The sequence below is a fragment of the Lissotriton vulgaris genome, chromosome 2_1 (assembly GCF_964263255.1).
Source record: "Lissotriton vulgaris chromosome 2_1, aLisVul1.2, whole genome shotgun sequence".
Taxonomy (NCBI): Eukaryota; Metazoa; Chordata; class Amphibia; order Caudata; family Salamandridae; genus Lissotriton; species Lissotriton vulgaris.
In genome coordinates, this window is record NC_141687.1 from 59636205 (window position 1) to 59662599 (window position 26395).

The window sequence follows — 26395 nt, forward strand, 5'->3', positions numbered from 1 at the left end:
TAAAGGGGAATGAATACTTATTTTACAGAATTGACAAGTGTTTTGTTGTTGGTGTTTTGTTATGCTTTCTATTGTAATGATTTTAATTAATCAAATAATAAAGTTCTACTATTCTTTATAGTCCTTCTGTTACACAGCGTAATGATGCCTGGGTTGGTGACGGAGGACCCATAAAAATAAGACAAATAAGAACATTCGTCCTAGCACCAAAACCTTCAAAGGCACTGCTGCCCACAATTGTAACAAATACCACTCGCCCATCGCAGTGACTAGCCATCTCTTCGCATATAAGAATATACTTCTGGTCTGACACTCCAAACAAACCGTAGCAACATAATTGACCAAAACAAAGAATGAGAACAGTTGGAAGCCACACCACCACATTGTTGTGTTGTACACAACTCTAGTTCAGGCTACAACACATCAATTTGATGTGCATGACACTACCTCAGGCAAACTTTACCCAGCGCAGCTCTGTTAGAGTGAACAAATACAGACATAGTGAACTTTCCCCGTCTGAAAGTGAGACAATACAACTATCATATTCTTGTTACTTAGAAACCATTAATGTGAGGAAGTGTTCAGAGCTGGAGATCAATTTAATTTCACTAGACTCAACCTGTGTACCTTCAGTCCGTCCACATATAGCCTACTAGAAATACTACATACTAATACAGGTGGCACCTGACTGAAGAACAAGACCTCAGTGTTATCAGCATTCAGTTTTAGGCAATTAACATTCATCCAGATAGAGATATTTTCCAGGCATTTCTTAAAATTTATGGAAGGCCACTGCAGAGTGTTCTTTATGTCATCCGCATAGGAAACTATGTTCAAGCCCCAGGATACGATAAGGGTGGTCAGTGAGGCAAGGTAATGATTAAAGAGCAGCGGGCTCATCGCCGAGGCCTGTGGCACGCCGCACAACAATGGTTTCAATGAGGATGAGAAAGATCAAAGAAAAACCTGCTGGGAACGATCTTCCAAGTAGGACTGAATCTAGGACAGTGCCGACCCCTGCACACCTAAGTTGCTTAATTTCCTCAGCAAGATCGGGTGTGCGATCGTACTGAATGCTGCTGACAGGTCTGAAAGTAGTATCATGGCAGATGCGCCGCCGTCTACAGTCTCTCGCACTGATTCAGAGACTTCTAGAAGAGCATCTCCGTGCTGTACCCAGCTCAGAAGACCAATTGAGAATCATCAACGCCTGCTTTCAAACTGGAAGCTAAAAGATTCCTTATGAATAAATTCTTACCTTAATTGGAGTAGCCTCACTTGCTCGAAGTCATTTATTCCACAACCATTGTACCACCATTTTGACGCTGCTCTTCTTTACCACATAGTGTGCCACCCTTGTAACCCGCTATATGCCTTTTTATTGTATTACTCTCCTTGAATCATTTGTCTTCTAATTATGCATTTATTCCGGTTTTGTATTCTTACTTGATGTCAAGATTGCATTCATGTCCTGCCTTCCATCCTTTTGTAAAGCGCTCTTAAATCCTTCGGGATCTTGTTTGCGCTATATAAAACTTTATAAAAAAATAAATGCAGGAAGCCATTTACTTCTACAGAGCCAGCCAACTGTTTCTGGGCCTCTTTAAGATTCTGACAAGACGTGGCAGCAGGGAAACATGTCTAAAATTGCTGAGCACTCCAAGGGTCGGCATTTTTTTTTTTTTTTTTTTTTTTTTTTTGTAATGGCAGCAAGAACGCTGTTTCCATGTGGCTGGAAAGACGACAGACTTAAAGGAGTAGTTCATCTGGTTTTATACTGGATTTAACCAGGGGGCCAGCATTCCAAAGAACCAAGACTGGCAAGGCTTCCCTGGAGAGCCAGACTTGCACTTAAAGAGTTCCACCAATGAGTCCGCAAACAATATATGGAGATTGTGTGCGCTAACTGGGGTGGAGAGGGTGGGGTTGTGAGTTGCTCTGTGGGTTGGTGAGGTTACAAGTGGAGTGAGGTTAAGGCCATCTAACGTCGATGTTAGCTGGAGAGCCTGAGGAACGCTTGGATCATCAGCATTGTGCTGAATAAAAAGGACACTTGGCTAACATCCTTCTTTTCAGTTCCATACGAACAAATGTGTTTGACATCTGAAATAGTCATCCACTTTCAGGGAAAGGCAAATGGGAGGGTTGAGGCAGGCTGTTTGGGAAAGCTAGTATCACAGTGGAGTAATTAACTTCTGTAACTTCGAAAGAGTACCTAAAACAAAAGGACCTGCCTGCAAGACTACAGGACATTCAAAACATGCACATTCACTAACTGAATGGTGTCCTTTACATTGACCCACTAGCCTCTATACGAGTCTACACCAAATCACTTTTTTGGTATAAGAAATAATATATTCATGGCATGTATTACTGTAGATACACATGCTCTGCATACGCCTGACATCTAGTGTTGTGCTTGGACTTGTGCAGTTTATTTTTCTTCATTTGAAGGCGCCAGTCCTCGCCTATATTCATCGGTCTCCACTTCAGAATAGGTAACATTCTTCCCTGGTTCCGGTCATCAAAGCGGTTATGTAGGGACAAACAGTTTATTCCACCTAGGGTACCGCCAGTCCTGTCTGGGGCCTCAACTTTGTCTTCTCTCGACTCATGGGCCCTCTTTTCAAGCCCCTTCATTCATGCACTCAACAGTTTAACTTGGACGGTGACCTTACTAGTTGCCTTTACATTTCTCAGGCGAGTGAATGTGCTTCCAGCTCCTACCCTCGAAGAACCCTTCTTTCAGGTTCACCATGATAAAGTCATCCTTAGAAGAAATCAAAAACTTCTGACCAAGGGAGCACCTTCAGTTCACCTTAACCAAACTATACAACTCCTGGTGTTCTTCCCACACCAAGACTTTGTGGCAGCGAACACTCTTCGTGCACTAGACATTAAAAGAGCTCTCAAGCACTCTGTTAATAGAACAAAGGCAGCAACAACGATCTCATTCACAGAACCACACAAAGGCCATGCTTCAGACTGGTTACGCTGGAGCCAAAAGACAACTGCCTTCACCAACCAGCCCCACTCTACCCGCAAAAAGGTGGCCTCCATTGCTTTTCTTAATAACCTTCCCATAGCTGCCCTATGTAAAGCAGCAACTTGGCCACTCCACACAATCACTAAGCATTACTGTGTGGATTTTTTTTATGCCAACAAGCAAATGTTGGACAAGCTGTATTACATACACTTTTCAAATTCTTTGCAACATCCCCTGGCTAACCACCGCTTACGGTCTATTCAAAGAATGTGCATCTACAGCTTCATATGCCATTAACTGAAAATTTTACTTAACTTGTAAGCATCTGTGCATGGCATGCAGTACTGTAGATTCACATGGCCCACCAGTCTCCCTAGAAGACTCTGGTTGTTATGGAAACCTCCCTTTTTTGCTTGGTCATCTTCTGCTATTCTATGCTCCATTTTGATCCTCACCCACGGTGTAGAAAAACAATTTAACAGAACAGTGGGCCACACGCATTACCAGTCATATAGAAGAGGTTCACTATACTTCGTGACTCACAATGCTTCTTCAAAGAACAAGTTGCATACGTCCTAGCACAAAATAGATGGCAGGGGGTATGCAGAGTATGTGAATGCAAAGTATGTGAATCTACATCACATGTCATCAATAGACGCCTACAATGGAAAGTAACACTTTCCTTTCCTTTCATGTTTATACAAAATAAACTAAATCAAAACTTATTAGGTCTACCTTACACACTCATTTTTATTAAATTCGGTCTACCTTGCACACTAATTTTTAATAAAATTCTTATCTTCACACCAAGGCAGTCAACAGCGAGTGGATCAATGCCCCAGGATCAATGCCTTATTTCAAGAAAAGGAACGCCAAGCAATATCCAAGTAGCTTTAGATGACTTCTCAGCAATAAACCACAGGAGTCCTCTGAGGTCTTGAGGTTTCTTCAGGAGGCTCCCAAGCACTGCAAGAATTGCTTGTTAAAAGGCCTCAACCCCAATATCCCGTGTACCGACAGACACCACATTAATTCAATGTTTGGGGGAAAAAAAATATATTTTTTGTGAGGATAGTCTAGTGACAACTTAAAGACACTAAAGAACCTATATAACAGCATGAAGAAAATTTTATTGCTATAAGGAAGAGTGAAGACCTACATTCTGACAGAGTGGGATAACATATATATATTTAAAAAAAGTCTGGCTTTATATTGCTATCTGTCACAAACCCTCTGAAAAGCTGGATTCCACATTCTAGGACTAGTCAAATGCTTACCTGGTTTCCGGATGAGATGCCACACACTGCAGTAAGGCCAAGGCATTACAAACTCTGTTTGACTGATGTGCTGTAAGGGTGGGCGGGTTAATTGATGGATAGATATTTACAATCTCCTAAAAGGAAAAAAACAGAAACCAGAACATCACAAATTAATTATATACTTGCATTAGAGTACGTGTATAATACAAAAATATGAACTAAATAAAGTCTAATATTGCAATGCTTTTTTGTCCATGCCATACACTCAAATAACATGTATGTGGCCTACCAGTCAAAGGCCCTGTGCAAAATTGACAATTTACAAGGGATGAAAACAGACGAAAAGTATGGTCAGACGATCTCCTTCAGTAACATTAATTCAATGTATTAAAAGCTGCTGAACTTCCACGTGTTTCTTTTTCACACCCTGTCCAATCAGACGGTTAGTAAAACAGCATTCAGCAGACAAGTAGTAGAGAACGAGGGAAGAAAGCCGTTGTGGTGAAGTTAACAACGTTTTACAAGTTAAGTAAACAAAATTCCAATCACTTAAATGTATTTGATCCTAAAAATGGGCAAACTGGCAAGTCAAACTTTCATCAACTTATATGGACCCGGCGCTCAGGGTCCCAGGTCAAGGTTTTTGGAATTAGTCCGAATTGGATATAGAAAATCAGAAGTGTGCAACTGTGGTTTCCATATAATCTCACTGCAGAATACATAGCCATAATCAGCTCACATCCCAAACTTCACGTCATGTGTATGCCTACTGACCAGCCATGTGAGCCCACTTTCTGCAGAGGAGTCCCATGAATTATCTAGGGGTGGACGCCAGTAAACTCGCATGGCAGAGTTTACGCTGAACTACGTGCTCCAAGCAGAACCAGTAGTGGCAAAACCCCACAAACTCCGCCCACCCTTAAAATTAACGTGAAGACAATGCAGCTCATGGCTATTCCGATACCGTTAAACATTAGCATTTTTACCCGAATTTAAGAACTGGTTTTGCGGCACATTGATGAGATCACCTACTTTTGCCTGCGAACAATCCTCACAAAAACTACAAGCACAACAAATAACAGCACTCAGACATGGGTGGTCTCAGCTTTTATCAAACTACCTCACTTTCAACAGAGAAATAATTCAGTGAACACCAACACTGGATATGGAGCACAGTTACTTCTGTGTAACATGCAGACTTATTAAATCATCAAAAGTTACAAATATGATTGAATTTATATTTTCTTAGCAAATTTATGCTTTCACGTACCATATCCTCAATTCCTTCACATCTTGCCTGCCTATACTGCTGCCTGCACTACAAAATTCCATCTATCGCCTTTTCTTATTCAAACAGGACCTGAACTTCAGTTGATTATAGTTGGAGTTAAACCTATCAAAATAATTGATATAAGATTTATTGTGAGATGTTAACTGAGATGCTCTGCCAACAATAGTTTGACCTACATTTCTTCAATGTCAATATGATAAATGTTGTAAAGTGACCTCATTTTGGGAAGTCGTCCCGAGTTGTTCATTTTTTTGGGGCGACTCATCTGCTGGTAATATTGAACTTTAACACTGGGTCACTTCTCAGACTCCTAAAACATGTTGATATATGCTCATAATCGGATTAGCATATTTAATTTTCCTGTAGGGCCATAGTATATGGTGTAGACATATACCAACGGCATGGAAAATTAAATGTCACTTGCGGACTGCGACATCTATTGTACCATCCACTATAATAGCAGTGAAAATATGGGTTCAGGTCTACTCTACGTAGCCTGACAGCAGAGGCTTGAGCCCTGCTGCATAGACATCACCTATTTGACAAGGAGGAAATCCTGATTTTATATATTAAGTAAGTCACCCTCAAGCATACCTTTTTGCCCACAAGTTAGGGTGCATAATATTTAAGAGTGGAACATGTGTGACATTAGAAATGACATGTTCCCCCTGCGACTCTACTCAAAGCGACATGGTACCTAGTTAGGCTGCAGATGGCACATAAGAAAGGTCAAAGTATTTATTATAACTTTTGACCTGTACCAGCTACAGGCCCAACAAAGATGTATTTTTATATTTAATTAAAAAAAATCCACATTAATGGTGATGTTGGATTTTTATTAAATATATGGGAAAAATAACTTTCTAAAATTCATCTTTGTCCTGCCTTAAGATGTTCGAGTCCAATTTGCATTAGCTCTCCAGCATTTCCCCAGCCTGAACTAGGAGTGAAGACTGCTCCCAGAGAGGTAATGTTTTCTTCTCATGTCAGGTAGGCCAGGTGGGGCGGGCCTATGATCTTTTAGAACTTCAAATTGGCCTGCCCTTCACAAACACATGCTAGGTGCTACATGGAAATCACCAGCCTTTCTCCCCATAGTCATGCTGGCATCAAACAGAATGGGACAAAGCTACCCCCCGAAACAGTTTTGAAAGACCAGAGCCCGTGTGTCGCAACACCTTAGGCTGGTCAGAGGAAACAGGAACAACTGAAAAAGGGAATAGTGCTGCCCACAAGAACTTTTACCCCATTGTTTAGAATTTTACCTCATTGTTTAGTCACCCTCACCCACTAACTGACCAGGCATAAATGTGGCATTCCCATGAACCCCCCTCAAATCACTTTATGGACCTGCAGTATATCAGAAGAGGACTGTTGTCTGTGACCTGAGAGGAGTCTAAAAGAAGTGGACCTGCTTCCTCTTATACCAAGGACAAAAGTAGTGGACTCCAAGGATCAGTTGGCTAATCTCCTGTGTGGCTACAGGGACAATACAAGCGGCAAGAGGCCTTTTACTTTAAGTGCCAAGTTGCGACTGTACACAGACAGTTTTGCTGGTGGCCTCTGCCTAACACCTTAATAGTATCTACATGCCTTCCCCGGAGGTCTTAGTTTGGCACCACCAAAAGAAAAGTTTGTAGTCTTTCGCAAACTTTTTCTCCAGACCTACAGCAGGAAAACGTTTGAGTTTTCCTTTGTACTGCTCAAGGCTTCCTGCATATTAACATAAGAAAACAAGTTACTTACCTGTAACTTTAGTTCCCCAGTATTGGTAACTTTCATAGATTCCCATGCTTTGTATCATTCCCCGTCGTCGGAATGGGAGTCTCGGTAACAAAAATACCATAGCTGTAGGTACAAAAGACAATGGAAAAAGGCCTAGGCCTCATTACCTTTTGTAGCATATCACCCTCTTTGTGCAAAAGAGACCAAACTTTGGCCTCAGCCAATCAGAAGTGCCTCACCACTTAGAACCTTCCTGAAGGAACCTCAGAGCCTCAGATTTTCGTAGCCGTTGTGTACTGAGACACCATCTGTGCTGTAGGCTGAGTTTTCCCCGGGGAGGTGGGTGGGCGCATGGGAATCTATGAAAGTTAGCAATATAGGGGAACTAAAGTTACAGGTAAGTAACTTGTTTTCTTACCCCAGTATTGGAACTTTCATAGATTCCCATGCTTTGTATCAGAGTAGTAAGCAGTTAGCAAGATAATCACATTTTGCATTGTAAATAATAGCAGTAGAGAACATGACATTAGATACAAAATGTGAAAAATGGAAGGTGGGAAGAAAGGAAAGCTCACCATCAGTGGAAGAGGTTCCTCAGGACAGCCTGTCCAACTGCTGCATCCTCCTGTTGCAGAGATTCCAAGCAGTAGTGCTTGGTAAAAGTGTGGACGCTGCTCCAGGTTGCAGCCCTGCAGATATCCTTAATTTGCACCCCTGCGAAGAGTGCTGTGGTGGAAGCCACAGATCTTGTGGAATGCGCTCGTATCTTTCCAGTCAGAGGTTTACCAGCAGTCCTGTGACAATGTATTATAGCGCTTGTGATCCACCTTGAAACACCCTGTTTGGACAGTGGAAGGCCTTTACTCGGTCCCCCGAAGGCCACAAACAGTTGGGTAGATTTTCGAAAATCCTTAGTACGTTGTAAGTAAAACTTCAAGCATCGTTGCACATTCAACGAATGCAATGCTTTTTCCGCTGGTGTGGAAGGCTGAGGAAAAAATGTTTTCAGAATGAGCGGTTCATTCAAATGGAAATCCGAGGGAACCTTTGGCATGAACCTAGGGTTAGTCCTCATGATGACAGTGTTCCTCTTGAATTGAAGGAAAGGTTCTTGAATGGTCAAGGCCTGCAACTCCCCTACACGCCGAGCCGACGTGAGAGCGAGGAGAAGAGCCAATTTCCACGAAAGGTATTTGATGTCAGAACGATGGACTGGTTCAAAAGGGTCCTTCATGAGCTGAGAAAGTACCAGATTCAAATGCCATGTTGGAGGAGGCGGTCTCACCGGTGGATAGACCCTGAACAGGCCTTTAAGAAATTGTTTGATTATCCTTGAAGACCATAATGAAGGTCCAGATTCCGTCCTTCTGAATCGTGACAAAGCAGCCAAATGGACTTTAGTTGATGAATGGGCTAGACCAGACTTGGCCAAGGACAGTAGGTAAGGGAGGACCTGATGAGGTTTGGAAGTGAATGGATCAATGTGTTGCTGTCGACACCAACAACAGAATCTTTTCCACTTAAGGCGGTAAGTTTTGTTAGTTGAAGGGGCCCTTGCTTGGGACAAAACCTCCCTAACTTCCTTTGATAATGGCAGGTTCATAAATTCTCGCTGCTCAGGAGCCATGCAGTCAGGTGTAACGACTGAGGGTCTGGATGGAAAATCTGTCCTTCGGACATCGTGAGAAGGTCCGGCAGAATTTGGAGAGGTAAAGAAGGAGCAATCGACAACAGATGGAGCTCCGTGAACCAGAACTGCCTCGGCCAAGCCGGGGCTATCAGGATCATCCTGCACGGTTCCACCTTGAATTTCCTGATTAGTCGTGGTATCAGAGGAATGGGAGGAAAAGCGTAGACAAATGTCTTAGACCAGGGTATCGAAAGGGCATTTCCCAGAGAATTTGGATGGGGAAGCCTGCTTGCGTAAGACCGGCATTTTTTGTTGGTCGGGGTGGCAAACAGGTCGATGTCCGGTCTTCCCCACCGACTGAAGACTCGTTCCAAAACGTCCTGATTCAACTCCCATTCGTGGCTGACCGAGGATGACCTGCTCAGTCTGTCGGCGTTTTCGTTGAGGACGCCAGGCAAGTGTTCTGCCATCAGGGACATTTTGTGTCGGATCGCCCATTCCCAAACCTGCTGGGCCTCTTGTGACAATGGGCGCGATCTGGTCCCTCCTTCCTTGTTCACATAGTGCATGGCCGTGGTGTTGTCCGTCCTGATAAGCACTTGTGAACCTTCCAGGCGAGGAAGAAACGCTTGCAGAGCCAGACGTATCGCCCTGAGTTCTAACAGGTTGATGTGGAGGCATTTTTCCTGGGGTGACCAATGACCACTGACATGAAGGTCCTGTAGTACTGCTCCCCAACCTTCCAACGACGCGTCCGTCGTTATCACTTGTGGAGACGGGTCGCTTGCGAAGGATAGGCCTTGGGACAAGTTGTCTAGGTCTGTCCACCATAGGGCCGCATTCTTCATCTCCGGAGTGATAGCCACTCTGTCGTCGAAGGAACCGTGGACTTGCCGCCATTGATTGTCCAGTTGTTCCTGCAAGGGACGCATCCTCAGTCTGCAATGGGGGATCAGTGGAATACACGATGATATTACTCCCAGCAGAGACTTGTAGCGGCGAACTGAAAGAGACTTTTTTGTTTGTAAGTCTTGGGCCATCATCTGTAATTTGTGCCTCCTTTCCAGAGTAGGAAATGCTCGTGAAAGCCTTGAGTCCAAGATGGCTCCCAGAAACCGGGCTCTTCTGGACGGGATCTGGCAAGATTTCTCGTCGTTTAGAGTGAGACCCAGGTTTTGGAATAAATTGGTACATGCTTGAACCGCCTGTAGCGCTGCCTCTCTGGACGGAGCTTTCAGTAGCCAGTCGTCCAGATAGGGGAAGACTTGAAACTTGTGCCTCCGCAGGAAAGCTGCTACTGGAGCCAGCACCTTCGTGAATATTCTTGGGGCTGAGCGGAGTCCAAAGGGTAAAACCCTGAATTGGTAATGGCTCTTGGCTACTGTGAATCGCAGAAACCTTCTGTGTGCTGGGTGAATCGGAACGTGAAAATAGGCATCTTCGAGATCGAGTGTGGCCATGTAATCCCCCGGGTTGATTAGCTTCAAGATGTCCTGGAGGGACACCATCCTGAAGGACAGAGAAATGAGATAGGTGTTTAGCCCCCTGAGGTCTAAAATGGGGCGCCACTTGTCGAGCGCTTTCTTCACCAGGAAGAACCTGGAATAAAATCCCTGGTTTCTTTGGTTCGATGGAACTGGTTCTATCGCCCCTTTTCGGAGCATTTGTTGAACTTCGAGCCGAAGAAGACGCTGGTGTTTTGAAGGAGTGGCTGCCGGGGGCTTGGGTGGCGGAACTTGAGTGAACTCTAAGGTATGCCCTTTCCGAATGATGTTGAGCACCCAACGGTCCGATGTTATTAGGGACCAGTTGTGAAGGTATTTGTTGACCCTGCCTCCAACTGATGACTTCCTGGAGGAGGGTCCAGTAGGAAGAGCCAGGAGGCCGCTATTGGCGCTTGGACGAATCTCGTCCTCGCGCACCCTGCTTTCCTTTACCGTAAGGCCTGGAGTAGTTGGTAGACTGGCCCTGCCGCTGTTGGTAAGATTGGCGGTGTTGCTGGGAACTGGATCCTGTGTTGGAATAACGTTGTTGTTGGATTCTCTATAAGTACCACCCCTGCCTCTGGAGCCCTTGAAGGGGGACTTCCTGTACTGAAGTGTTCCTAAAGACCTAGCGGTCTCTGTGTCTTTTTTAATATCTTGCAGTGTGTCGTCAATGAGTTTGCCGAAAAGAGCTTCTCCATCAAAGGGGAGATCCAATACTTTATTCTGGACCTCTGGTCGGAACCAAGTAGCTTTAAGCCACCCTTGGCGACGGAGCACTGCTGCTCCAGCCAGTGAACGAAATGCCGTAGTCGCAATATCCATTGCACAATCGATTATTTCCATCGACGTCGCTTCTCCCTCCTGCAAAACTTTCTTTGGCTCCGACATAGATTCAGGAGGCAGCTGGTCAAGGTACGGGGAGACATCGCACCAGAGTTGACAGTCGTACCTACCCAGGATCGCTAAGGCATTAGCTGCTCGCACCAGCAAACTTGCCATCGCTGAGAATCTTTTCCCCACGTTATCTAACCTCCGTCCTTCCTTGTCCGGAGGAGTTGTCAGCGGTGCTGAAGGGTTGCGCGATTTCCTCTGCGCTGCCTGCAAGATCACAGAGTCTGGTCTTGGATGACCTGTCAAGGCCGCTGGGGCATCATCGGTCGCTTTGTACTTTTTTTCCAGACGCGGTAGCACCGGCACCACCGTCGCCGGGTGTGTCATGGTCTTTATGCCCTCTTTCCATAGGTGATCCACGATTGGAATAGACCTGGCAGTTTTTCGAAAGGGTGCTTTAAAGTCATATAAGAAACAATCTGTGGTGACTTTAGGCATTGCTAATTTAAATCTTGCCGCTGCTCTCTCCATTAGCTGATGGAAACATCCAATATCCGCTGGCGGGGAGTCCGCCGGGTCCGAATTTGGTGATGCGGGATTGTCAATAACGTACTCATCATATTCCGTGTCGGGATTAGAGACGTGATCCGACTGCTGATCCTCATCCGAGGATTCATCAACATCATGTGATCTTGGTAACCCAGAGGAATCCTGAGGGACGGCTGCTTGAGGCTGTGGAGAGGTTGGAGCCGAGAGAGTAGTTGGCACCAATGACGCCTGAACCCTTGAAGGTGTAGCAGGCGTTGATGTATTTGGCAAAGGACTACTGGCCTTAGACTTATAGTCCTGTAGCATCCTATGTAGATCCTGTAGGAAAGATGTTGGCACTGAAACCATTTCCTGGTCAGATTGCTGCCGTTGCTGTTGACTATGACCATGTTCCTCGTGGGTGTATTCGCCCTCTGAGTCAGTGTCCTGGCATTTGACAAATAGTTGCGAAGGACTATTGGCATAGCTATATGCATCTTGGTCATCTTCCTCTGATTGTCCCTCTTGCAGGAGCATTGTTGGTAGCAGAGGGGACACTGTCCTTGGAGAGGTCATCTCCGGTGTGATCCGCGTCACAGAAATGGTGATACGCTTTTCTGTGGACAAGATCGTGGGTTCCGTAGTCGACGGTTGTATATACGCCGTCGAGATAGGGGTCGTGGACGTCGTCGACGACGAAACTGTCGACACCAGCCGTCGTCATAGTCACCGTAGTAGTCATCGACGAGACCACAGTCGTCGACACAGTCGTCATCGACGGGACTCTCGTCGTCGACACCGTTGTCATCGTCGTCGACGGGGGTTTAGACGTCGACGGGGCCTTCGTCGTCGACTGGACTTTGGGCGTCGACGGGGCTTTCGTCGTCGACGGCTCCTTCGTCGACACCTGTGAAGCTGTTACCTTCGTCGTCGGCGCCTTTAGTTTCTCCGTCGACGGTGAGGACTCCGCCGTCGACGGTCTCGACGTCGACGAACCTCCAGTCGACGGAGCCTTCGATGTTCTAGTCGACGGGCCTCCCGCTGTCGACGTGTTCGTCGTCGAGGGCCTAGAAGTCCTCTCAGAAGACTGGCATGAAGGTGTTTTGAAGGCTGTGGAAGTCTTCGCACCTGTAGACTGCGTAGAAGGTCCATCCCTCTCCTTTACACTTCCGTGAGGAGATTTGCTGGGACCTGGGCTCTCAGACTCACTGGGGGTCTTTTTTGAGGCCTTAGAAGATCGTCCCACAGAAGAAGAAGGGGAACCCCTACCCCTTTTCACTGACCTTCTAGTAGAAGCCATCGATCCAGCATCTTCACTGTCACTGGAGACAGTATCCTTCCTTGATTTAAGCCTTTGCAGCCATGTCAGGAGCCTACGCTCACGGTCCCGGAGGGTCTTGGCAGAAAAAGAGCGACAGATTGCACAGGCAGCCACCTGGTGGTCAGGATAGAGGCAATAAATGCAGTCCTTATGCTTATCCTCCACAAAAAAGCCTTTTCTTGCCACAGGAGGAACAAGGCTTGAAAAGCGCTTTTTTCTTCTCAATTTCCGACATCCTGTCAGGCAGCAACAATCCTGAAGAGAATCTGAAAGATCCTGCAGAAAATCCTGTAGAAAAAACCTGAAGAAATCCTTTAGAAGAGTAGAAGTTGAGCAGAGCTCAAAGGAGACTCCCTAGCACAACGTGCAGTAGAAAATCTGAGGCTCTGAGGTTCCTTCAGGAAGGTTCTAAGTGGTGAGGCACTTCTGATTGGCTGAGGCCAAAGTTTGGTCTCTTTTGCACAAAGAGGGTGATATGCTACAAAAGGTAATGAGGCCTAGGCCTTTTTCCATTGTCTTTTGTACCTACAGCTATGGTATTTTTTGTTACCGAGACTCCCATTCCGACGACGGGGAATGATACAAAGCATGGGAATCTATGAAAGTTCCAATACTGGGGTAAACTCAGATAAAAACCCCCAAAATGCCCATATGCCAAACAGTGCTTTATTCAGAATACAGATGGCAGTCTTCCACCAACGCATTTCGCCTCTTATTATAAAAGACTCCTTTCACAGTTTTGCGCCTTAACACCAACGATACAGAGAAAAGACAAAAATATCAACATGAAAGGAATATACTATTCAATTAAATTTAACATTGGGATAAAATATCAATTCTTAATTAACTTATTCAAATCCTCAAAATGATTTACTTGTAGATTTATACATATTAGTTCAATTTATAAATCAGATTGGAATTATCACTATATATAAAATTGATTCCAAAGTGTGTAGTTCCTATTCGTAATCACAGAATTTTAAAAAGTGGGCAACAACAGTATTGAGAAGGCCTCTTGGGACAGAATTAGAAACAGAGGGAGAAACAACCTGCTGATGGCGGCTGTTACTCCCTCTGGCTATTATCACTGGACATCACACACGCCCCCGAAAGACATGCAGACCCTGGCTCTGTTCATAATGCCGATCCTCTGCTTAGTTCCCTCCTTGGGCATCACCTACCCACCCGGTCCTTGGGCACACACTCCTGCGTCTCTCCTGACATTATCTCCCTCCTCCATCTTCACCCAAACCCTACCACTCTACTCTCTTCTTTCCAGCTACTGACCCCTGCCCTCACCCGTCCTTGCTCATAGTTCCCACCCTGTTTATCCACTGGACTTTCTTATGTGAACTTTCCCTCGTCAGTTAAGACCTAGCTATTGGACTGATGCCCGATGGAGCTACCCTGTTTAGCTAAAGTGGAGACGGGCTGTGGATTCCCTCCTCAGTCGTCATCTACCCAGTCGGTCTTTGGGCAGACTACCCTTCGTCTCTGTCGTTTTTTCCCTCATCCCCTTCACACTTCCCCCTCTACTCCCTAGTTCTCTCACCTGTCTTTCCTCTTTTAATGTGTTTATTTTTTACGTAATGTGTAATTGTTTACATTCAATTACATGTTACAGAAAATAAGCGATCTGATACCTACCGTTCTAGCCAGCGGTATATAAAACTCATTATATAAAATAAATAAAATACGTGCCAGCAAAATGAAACAAGCTCCATTTACTTTTCGTTAACTTGTGTTATGGGGATTATTTAAAAGGTTTTAATTAAATCCTTTTTATTGGCCCAAGTGAGATAATATCAAGGGGATTTAAAATTAGAATAATCATAGAGCAGACAATGAAACTAAATGACAGATTTATAAATACACACCAAATACTTTGTCCAGGTTTAGACCTACCACTGGAGCCTTAGATTGACAATCAACAATCTATTTGGATTCCAGGCCTCTGAGTTGTAAATCCAGTATCCGCTCCATATACGTCTTTAACTATCAATTCCAAAATATTTTGCCAAATCTTGATTATTCCTGCGATACTAAGAAAAATATCGGGCTACAGAGTAGCTTTTGTGATTGTTCACTTCTTAATAATCCTCAAGCGATCCAACATGTTTTTTATTTTTTAAAGGTAATGATGTAATACTTCTCTAACACTTAGTAAAAGGACATAAGAATCAACCTAATACTCAAAAGTATAGGTGATGAACTTTCTCATCTATTTTTCAAGAAAAGAAAGCTCTCGGTTTTTAACCATATCTAAATTCTACAGACATAAAACCCTTGGCCTACACTTTTTTTCTTGGAATTTAATATAGAGCGAACTAGATCCGAAGGCTTTACATGAGCACCAGCTGCGCTACAGAAGAACACATTCATTTTGGTTAGTTACTGGAATATATTTTGCCTGTTAGATAACTGGTGAAAAGATAGTCCTTTAAGGATTTGGACTTTTGAAATGCGATAGATGGTGTAGAGATAAATCAGTAGCAATCACTAGGTAACTTTTCAACTGCCTGCATTCAAGATACCACTAGCAGAGGTGGGTTTGCAATCCAACAATGTGTCTTTCACCTCTACTTTAAATATCCAGTTCTGGATTCTATAAAATTCCCTTTCTGCGTTAGGTTGATTTAATTAGCATTAAAACAAACTATAATTATTAGAGCTTATTGAACTTCAAAGATCGGGAGCTGATTCTATAAGAGGAAAGACAGAAGAGAAGTCTTCTTTTCCCCATTACACAAGAACTGTCCAACGGCAGCAGAAGTCCTACAACCATGTCAAATAGAAGCCAAATGCAACAGGCCTCAAATAATTTAAAGTAATTTTGCAGACTAAGACATACTTCTGAAAATACGCAAAACCAAGCCACAAAAGAATTATATTCTAAATGAGGAAGTAGACAACTAGCAGGTAAAAGTGGATCAAAGAAGCTAAGATGACCAGATACAAAGAACAAAGACCCATCTGTAGACACAGATCAAGGACTGAGAGAAAGTAAAAATGAGTCTGACCCCCAGAAGGTCACAAGCACAAGCATTAAGGCAGAAGTGTCAGAGCAAGACATAGTAGTGGGCAACAGGCAATCAGAATAATGGTAAGAGTTGTGTTGGTTATAGAGGGTGGGGGGATTACAATTCTTTTGGGGGAAATGTTCCCTAGGGGCAACAAAGCTACAGAAGATGGCCCGGAGGAGGCCAACCAATCCTACACAACAGGCACACAGGGGGAGTCACAGTCCACAATAGACGGTAGTATTGCAAGATTATCCATGCAGAGTATGGAGTTGCACAGGTTTAGCTGTGTACAACGTTCGTGGCAACCTACCACTTGTGCTGTGGCAACTCCTTTTTAGGTCGAGCCTAGCGCAGCGCGCATGTGCTGCTCGACTTTAAGTAAGGGCTTTCAGAAATCCACCACACGCTTGCTTATGTGCCTGTAGTTTTGCACCAGGCTATTGGCCTTTGCGTGCGTCTTTCTAACAAAGACAGCACACAATTGGCCAAAGCCTCTTTTTGTCCAACCCCTGTGCACGCCCACGGCCTAATGCTTGCGGTTACTCGCAGCAGCATATGTTTCCAATTATCGTGCCCAGACGCTAGTGCGATAATTGGAAACATATGGTGCTGCTCGCAACCGCGCGCAAACACCAGCAGCTTCCGCATCTCAGGGGCGACATGCGTTTTAAATTATCGAGCCCTGGTGCTCACTCTCGCACGCACCATTCGCTGGCTTGTTTTAAATAACATTCACAGTTCTAAATCTGAAGAGAAAGATGGGGAATCTTTCTGTTTAAGGGTGCCTGCGTTAACATTCCTGCCAATTTATTGCCCTCTTATCTGGCACTAGCAGAGAATGCCTTGTCGAAGTGGCATATTGTGCGCCAGGGCCCTGAGCTTTTTGGGTAAATGTACATGAAATGCATTGCTTTCATGGCCCTCATCTTGGGATACTGATTGGGATGAAGTGAAACAGCAAGAAGACTTTCAGCAGCAGGGTGCAAACACCGCCTCCAGTTAAAGCCCCAAGACGTGCTGCCCGTCCATGCTCCGTCCCGCAAACTTTGCCGACTGTGACGCACCTTAGCTCTCGGCCGGGTCACTGTTGCAGTGCAGAGAGGGCTGTTATGGGTCACATGCTAGATGGCCATGGCTTACCCCGCTTTCCATGTGCTCCACAAGCACCTGTCAAGATCTGTTGTAGATGAAACTGTACACTGAGCGCTTGACTTTTGGCTGAGTAAATCCGAAAGTAAGATCTTCGCAGCCATTTTAGAGTGGTACGTACTTTACATTTAGGGAGGAGACTGGCTATTCCGGCAAAGACACCTTTTTAATACCCACTTTGTGTTACGTATTTCAGGATAAGGATATATCTTTATAAGTGGATAGGTAACTTTCTTTTAGTCTATGCCTGTTATTCAACATTACACATTTTTCATTTTGCGAACCTAAACATGTTATTTAGTTATATTAAACGTATGTAATATGAACACAAGTTTTTCTTTACGGCAGCGGGTACTCAGTCTCATTTTTGTGTATTTTATAGAAAAGATATTGTTCTTGTATAGGACGCTTTGCTACGGTGTAATCTATGTACCGACTCCAAAAAGGCAAGTACTCGCAGTCCTTCTTATATGCCTTTAACACATTTTTCGTTAATGGCCCTGCTCTTACCTGACAAAATCGAAGATGAATGGTTCAGAGTGTAGTTCGTATACCGAGTCTCTCCACACTTTGAGTATAATCGCAATTCGCAATCTATGACTCCTTCAATTTTAAGATTAAAACAAGCATTGGCATAACCAATAGGTCTCGCCTTTGGGACCTTGTAATAAAAAAAAAAAAAAACAAACAGGAGTAAGACTTCACGTTTACTGCATCCTAAATACAAAGTAAATGTAAGGGTACTAGACCCAGAGATATTTGGGACCCACTCCGCATTTTTCTGACCGCACAGCAACAATCTTCCTCTACACAACAAGGGCAGGGCAAGAACCCAACGGGTGTGGGATCGAAAGGGCTATTATATTTGTACATTTATTGTTGATATGTGTCAATGTCGTGCTGAACTGTTATACACTGCTGATTATATTGAACTGTGGATGTCGAACCGCACTCACTGTTTAATACTATTGTACACTGTGCTCTGCAATGTTTTACCATTAAACTGATAAAGCAAAAAAAAAAAGTCAATGTAAGCGTAAAGTTTTATACTTCCGTTTTTTTTTTTTAACTTACAAGGTCCCAAAGGCGAGACCTATTGACTATGCCAATGCTTGTTGTTGGGGCCCACAGACTCACAATGTCCCACCATTAATTGCACACCACTAGCATAAGCCTACGCCGAGCATGGTATTGAAAAAAGGTGTAATTGCCCGGAACGGTGGGTCTGCGCTGAACACGCGCGCATCCAAGTTTAACTTAACCGAATGCAAAGCCACTCCAGAAGCATCTCATTCAGGCCAGCCCCACCTGTTGAGCTGGCTGTGCAGTGGGCCTAAAGTGGACTCACCGCACGGTAGAGGCAGATGCCCCCCACTCCACACTGCTGTGGGAAGGGAGGAGTACAGGCACCATCTCCTGCGCCGATAGGCGCGGTGGTGAATGGGTCCGGTTACGCCAGCTGGCGAAGGCCCAGCGATCACCATCCACAAGCCCAGCTCACAGTCCTCGGGCCCAAGTGTCGCTCCACACCAGTATCTGCTCTCCACCGGGGAGACTAACTTTACGCCGATGATCCGGCACGGTCATGGGCACAAGCAGTTATCCCACACACTGTCTGCCAGGTCCCTGGGCCTGGTTGTTTCCGATGGGCCTTCGCCTCCCAAAGCCGACGCACCAGCGGCCGCCCACAGTTACGGTGCAGGGAATTTCGATGCGCAGGAAGGAGTGGAGTTGTTTTAGAGGTGATGACCTGCATTAGGCGATATGTTTGGCCAGCATTGACAGGTATACAACAGGATTCTTGGCTGGCCGAATACAGATCTGTCTACATAGCGTACGCACTCGCCGCCATCTTGGTCATGCCCCCCTAGCCTAGGTGATCTCTTAGCACAGAAATTATACGTTTGGGGACAAGGCAAGTAAATTACTTTACTGGTTTGCCAAATAGGAAATCGAGGCCAAGGTGTTCCTTCTTTCCTCTAAGTCAACCACATAAATAGCAGCCATACAGCATCCTATAATGAAAGACCACATTATGCATGCCTTTTCAACCGATGATCAAACTGAATTGAACCGCCCCCATAGCCACTGAAGAGATTCAACAGGTCATTTCATGAATTGAGTCAGACAAGACAAGCTGACCTCAAATATGCCGCAGTTCTCGGTATGGCAACAACTTTTTAAATAGGAGACACTCATGTATCACTGTGGGATGGAGAGGATTAACAAAAGTTGGGGTTGTAACATACCTGAAGAAGTGCTGCAATGGTACCAAAAGAATGCCAGAGCATCGGGGCAAGGTCTGGGACAGATTCTCGCTTCTTACTCAATTCCAGCAAGGCATTCTCACGGGTCTCAGGGCTTGATAGTTCATTGATCCACTGGTAGATCTTTTCTCTGTCCACCTGCGCCAGTGCCGCTGGCACAGGCTAAAAACACAACAAAAGAACAGCTTAGCACATTAATACGACATTAACCAGTTTATAGGTTACATAGAGATCAAGACATTGCACGCATCATCATGGGGCCCCTTCGGGAGGTTTAACATATACGAATTACAAAGCAAAGCAAGGTGTCACCCCATTAGGTCAGAAGACAAATTTTACACAAGTGGTTGCCTCCGATATACTGCTACAGTACCGGTAGAAGATGCATTTTGCATCCAGTTGGGTCATTCACCAACATACAAGTTTGCAAGACTTGTATCAGAAGATGGGCTATGCGAATATGAAGCATGCTACTATTTATAAAAGGGGTTCAATTGTAAGCAAGTGTACCTTATATGGATATTCTACTAATAGGGAATTGGCCAATCCCTTCCAAACCCAAGTTGGGCCACTCCTGATTTAACAACACTGTGAAAGAAATTACTTAGTCTCAATGCTTTTGGTCACAGCAGACAGATCTGTAACAGTGACTGAAATAACCATGAACTATTCATCTTCTCGCATATGTGAACAGGGATATTAACTTTTTGACTTAACGCAAGCCAAATCCTTTATACAGTGTAGAATACAAAATAATTAAATGCTTGGCGTTTCAAAAACCAGAGGTTACTCATTTATTAGCATCAGCAGGACAGCAAGCATTGACAAAACTAATAGGGTTTAGTTGTTTATAGTGTATGGTCATAATCTCAACATCCACAAGATTTCCCACATATCAAACTTGCAGCATACCTAGTCATCAGTGCACAGACACCAGCAAACAAAGATACTTCTACACAGGGTTACAAGCACCCATATAGCAACATAAAAAGATAGACGGAATGCTGAACACTGTCAAACATTCACCCCCAGACACAGATCTAGGTTCAATCCATAGATGTTTTGCTCACCACCATGCAACCCCAGTTTGGACCCATCCATATGGAAATCAGTCTTGTCCCTGCTCCCCATGCAGGCATGTTATCAGGGACGTTTACTTTTGAAAGATGGCCGACAAACAGGAACTGTTTGCAGCTCAGGGAATCTATTTCTTGGGTAGTCTTTCAATCTACACCCCAATCACACCTCTTGGCATTTTACCCTGCCTTCAGGGAGAAGTGATGGAAACTATCAGGGCCCTGTTCGAGAAGATAGCTAAGCAGCAGATCTATGCAAGAATGATTAAACTTGTGACTAAAAATCTGGAATGAAATATTATCAACTGTTATTCTTGTGATATACAACATTAAATCCATTTTGACTAAAGGATTTAATTGACACCAATTAGTTGTGTATCAAGAATGACATTCCTAATTTTGCTCAGACCAAAGTAAGAAGGAGACCTCGGACACAGCAAGTGTAAAGTTACTGCTGCCTTACATTGAACATGACATGTTTTGCTCATTTTAATTCTTGTCAATACGTAAGTGGATAGAGCTTATGTTTCAAGTCTGAATATTATGCAATAAGCTTTTAAGGCATATGTGGCAGCAAAAGCCTCTCTTAGGCCCACATGGAGTACCAGACTTAAGACAGGGGTGCTGTTTGTGCACATCTACAAAGAAAAGTCAAACATGGCAACAACATCCAGCCAAAATAGTAACGGTATTGAAGGAATGGCAACTCATACTGAGCAAAGGCTGGGCATCATATCAAACAAGGGAAAAAGGGCAAACACAAAAAACAGATTGTCCTACAGTAACACATTTTGCTTTGAAAAGGAAGGAGGTATAATTGTTTTCCCCAGCAATTTACAATTATTAGCCATTTGGATTCAAGTGGAATCAAGAAGTATTCAGAGTTGTATTAAACAATGAGTTTTGTTTCCTTTCATCCCTACTAATCTACAAAGTTCATGGGAGATTCTCATGTCTAAACTAGCAGATTGTCACCCTTTTCATTATTTTCAGATCTGGGGATACAAACAATCCTGGCCAAAGCTCAGAGAAGCAAGAATTAAAATTCTTAAAGCTTCCTGGGGCTCTTGCATTCCAGTTGATCAACATTAGTTACCAACAAATACAATCATTTACAATTCAATCTGTCTCACCTTTGGGACCTTATAAGTATTTAGCCATGCAGCAGATTATCCTGGGTCATGTGCCCGTAAGGGTAGAATAGTTAAACAATTACTACACACACCGGTTCATGTAGCGTGAGTCAGGAATACATGCTTGCCTCTGCTCTGCGCAAATGTGGCGAAATGGTGAACATACCCAACGTTGTAAGGGGTCTAGGGGGTTCAAAGGCATGTGTTAGAACCAAAAAGTAAAAGAAGGGGGTTCCCCGATGGGTTTTTAAAGATGTAGGCAGGCCATAGGGGGGAGAAAACTGAAAATAGAACAAAAGAAAGCACCCTGCCTAGAAATATAATGGTCCTAACTAGAGGATCCAAACAATATATAAGGGGTGATTAGTCTAGGAGCTGGCACTGCACATGACAAAAACAAAGTCAATCCAAGTATACTCAAGAGAAAATATTAGAAATATATATATATTTTTATTTTTTTATATTCTTTGAGTTGTTTTTGTCATGTGCAGTGCCAGCTCCTAGACTAATAACCCCTTATATATTGTTTGGATCCTCTAGTTAGGACCATTATATTTCTAGGCAGGGTGCTTTCTTAGGTGTTCGAACCAAAGCCTGTGGTTGAGTATGGTGACTGAGGACTGCAGATAGATTCACTAGAAGCTATGACTGTAAAGGATCATGGTCACTGAAAGCCAGCTGCATATACAACACCTGAGCAAAGGACTACATGCAGGGCCTGTGGAATTATGTGATTCTGTAGTGACGGTATTTTGTGCATAAACATGGATATTGCGCATTTGCTACATAATCAATCAGCTATTCAAGAAAAATAATTTTGTTCTAGCTGAAACAGATTAAAATTACCAATAGGTTAGAATGGCAAAGAAATACCAAATGTAAGTAATAAAAACATTGCAGAATTATGCATGTAAACTGCACGTCACAGGCTTCAATGCGCAAAAGGCAGTGCAGAGGGTTTACAAGCCAAATGTGGAGTTAAGTGTGAAACTTTAAAATCTGAAGCTCTCGTTTTAGGATCTGAATCTCCCGTTTTTTCATTCAGCTGTGCCTCATCCATGCTTACCTTTGTCCTGTTTTCAGCCTGGCTCTATCCTTGACACTACACCTGCATAAACTTTAGGTAACAAATCTAAATTAAGACATTGTAGGCAGCGTTAACCTGCAAAGTCAGCACAAAAGAACAGCTGATGTCTGCACTGTGGGTTTTGTAAACAATGGTAAAGCCTTAGATAAAGTTTGCTCAGATAGCCTATCTTGTCATGCAGCTTCAGGACGCGACAGTTACACAAGGCACCAAGGTTGTGGATTCCTACCGAGCTCTATTTACCTCTGGGCGTTCCTGGTCTGTGATCTTCCCTATAAGTAACCATCGTTCAAGCGTGCTCTCTCCTTGAGCATCTCCATGGTGCTCGTTGGCTGGAGACTCATTCGTGAATGATTAATAAATGACCTATGGTTTGACTTTGCTCCAGTGTCGATTCCTCCTTACTTGATAAGAACCCGTGGCAAGCGTGGTGAACCTGCACCAGCAGATTAGAATTAATCTGCTCCACAAATTGGCGCCCAACGTAGGACCCCATCACAGGCTTGCAGTCCAACCAGGGAAGGAGATCGGGTCGGTAAGACTAACTTTGCTGAGGGGCGCACCACCTGAAGAGATTAGAGTTGCTCGTGGTCCAAGGTGCTTTTTCAGCTCTCCCACTCCGATCTTCCTGGCGGCTGCTGGCCTTGACTAGGGCCTTCAGACAGTCATTTTTAAATCAGGGAGAATTGACAGGTGGGAGTTGAAGACTACAGATGAGGTAAATCTGTATTTAACTGGATCATTTGGTTAGGATTTATTTGGTATTTGCTTGACTTGGTATTTTGTGGATATCCGTTTGGAATCTGCTTGGTGTTTAAGCTTAGAAATCTGTTTTGAAACGTATTTGTTTTGGCTAACATTTTTCTTGCAGGTAATTTGAGAAATATTTTTTTTTTAAAGCTCAGTGTCCCATCGTGTATAGTACATTATGGAACAAATATACAAAAGGGGATACCCAGTTACAATGGCCACTAGAGGGAACCAGGCAAAGAAGGTACAAAGGAAGCAGGAAAGGAAAACAGAGTATCAGAAGTATAAGGAATTGAAGGATAAGTAAGTTCAGGAGAAAAAGGAATGTTTAGATAATGAGCATAGATTACGAACATCTAAAGATTATATAGTTAGACCAATCGCAGCAGTTCAGGTCCAACAAGGTGTGGACTCCGAGATTGATGGATTATTGATAAATCGATCCCCGCCCACCATATGTACCCTTAACACCTCTTCCCCCTGGACCACCAAATGTCAACCCCTATGTACCCTCAGCTCCACCTCCTTTGCACGAGGTTGTCCAGCTCCCCATTTTCCAACCAATACCGGTAGATTCCTTACCCCCTCCAACCCAGGCTACTGCACCCCCATCCCAGGCCTCTGCACCGCCACCTCAGGCCACTGCATCTCAAATGACAGATCCTGTACTTCCTGCATATGTTCTGACCCCTCGAGCGCTTTGCTCTACTGCACCTCAGTTTCGTCAGGATGCAATAAGATTGATGGTATTAAATTGGTTGAGTGATCTAGAAATGGAGGTAGAAGAAATGATCGATCAGATACAGGATATTTCTGAAGGCGAGCTCCTTTGTCTCATAAATAAGCTTTCTCGCCAATTTATGGTTCAATAGAAGAGGACTACAGGACAGAATGGTCCAGATGATGTTAAAGCTATTGATTGACAACGTCAGATAGAGGCCTTCCCTGTGAGTAGAGTTAATGCTGCCATAGCAACGATAATTGGATATTGTGATGAACTCTCTTCCTCTCTTCCCAGAGGACCTATAAGGGAAGCTGAGCCACAGTTCATTCCTGGAAGAGGGAATGCAGATAATGATGACCCAAATAGTGCTAATGCTAGAGCTAATTTTTGGGATAATTGGATATATACACCCTGAAAAAGAACGGATGTACTCACTTAAAAGCCTCCCTACCAGACATACGGAAAAATCCTAGAGTTTTTTTATGATGCCATTGATTCTTGTATCATGACTTTAGCAGATATTGATGTGTTTTTGGTATGATCCTGCCACCAGATTTGTGGTGACTTACCCGGAAACAGGATCATGATTTGGTAGGAGATTGGGCTGCCATAATAGCAGCTGATAGAGATAGGAAACCTGATCAGAAACCTAGTCAGCTCATACTGGATCTGCCTGGTAACATATCTACTTACATAAAAACGATGGTTCCAGCTAGGAAAATAGATTGGGCACAACAAAAACAGGGAGAGGCCGTGCCTAATTTCTTTACTTGCTTTGAGGAAGTGTTCCATGATTTTAGTGGCCAAGATACATCTACACCTACGGGTGCATATTTATTTGTAGATAGATTTGTGGGAAATTTGCTTCCTGAGATATCGGTTCGCTTAAAGAATTCTGAGAGCACATGGTCTTCAGTGACTCCGAAAGCTATATTCGATATGGCTCATTATAATCAGAATCCGGTTACCACTGAGCAAGAATGAAAAGAGTGAAAACTAGAAGTATTGAAAACGAAGGTGATGATGGTTCAGGCCTCTGAACCCCAAGGTCGAGGCCAAAATTATGGTCAGAATTATAGACAAGTGCTTTCAGTAGGGCCACCGCATAGACAAACTTCATTAGGGCTGGATCAGTGTTCTTTTTGCAAAGAGAAAGGACATTGGCTTTCTGAATGTCCTGTTTTAGCTGCTAGTGGGAGAGGAAGGGGACAAGTTATTAGTACTCTAGGGACTTCAGTTCCTCGACAGCAGCCACAGCAGGTTCTGGCTCTAGAGAGAAATAGGTCAGGAAATTATTTTGATCAACAAAATATTCAATAGTCTATGGAGGATTGAGAATCGGAGGAAACTGTGGGAACATATTTTGCCAAGGACAGCGTAGGACAAGGAGGACCAGTTGAGATACCTGTAGATAAGTCAGGGCCCTATATAACAGCTACCATACTTAGGCAGGATCAGAAATTTTTTGTGGATAGAGGGACAACAAGTAGTGCGATCTCAGAAATTGGTCCCTGGGACACCCTTGTCTGGCCAAATGATCACATCGATAGGATTTGATGGAACACCAACTCCTAGCCCTGTTTCCCCAAAACTACCTTTGCAGGTTGAGAATTTTCATCACTACAGCCCCTTTTTTACATCCCCCTCATGCTGCAGATAATCTGAAGGGACTTGATCATTTGAAATATTTCCATGCTACTATACATTGTTCCCCATCTGGAGTACTTGCTATTTTTGGTAAAAAGATATTGTCTAAACACTACATCTTTTCTTTATGTTCGGATCTTGATTCTGTCCCTTCATGTGTTAGGGCTACTGCAGACACAGATGTACGAATACAAGTCCAAGAGGATGCTTCCTTACCAAGGGTCCCTCAATGTAAAATATCAAAGAAGGTGAGGAGGGGGCTGTGGCCAGGCGCAAACTAAGATGGCCGCCTAGAATACGAGCTCCGCCGCAGCCAACTCTGTCCCAGTAATATCCGGCACTCATTCGCTCCAAGGCACCAATGATCAAGCTCCCCCTACCACTGAAGCGGAGTGCCCCTTGCCCAGGTCTTGGTCAATAATAAAACCTCTGTGGTATTTGCTCTTGGGAGCGGGACACAACAGTGGTGTCCCCTCTCACC

At 44.0% G+C, this 26395-nt stretch overlaps 1 protein-coding gene across 1 annotated transcript in view; it reads right to left on the bottom strand.

Moving 5' to 3' along the window:
- CNOT9 (CCR4-NOT transcription complex subunit 9) overlaps positions 1-26395 on the bottom strand; it is a 152601-nt gene that overhangs the window by 75258 nt on the left and 50948 nt on the right. Inside the window, exons 2-3 of the mRNA XM_086954455.1 lie at positions 19480-19659; positions 4264-4379 (exon numbers count right to left, since the gene is read on the bottom strand). Coding sequence (XP_086810581.1) covers positions 4264-4379; positions 19480-19659 — 296 coding nt within the window. The remainder of the gene's footprint in view (positions 1-4263; positions 4380-19479; positions 19660-26395) is intronic.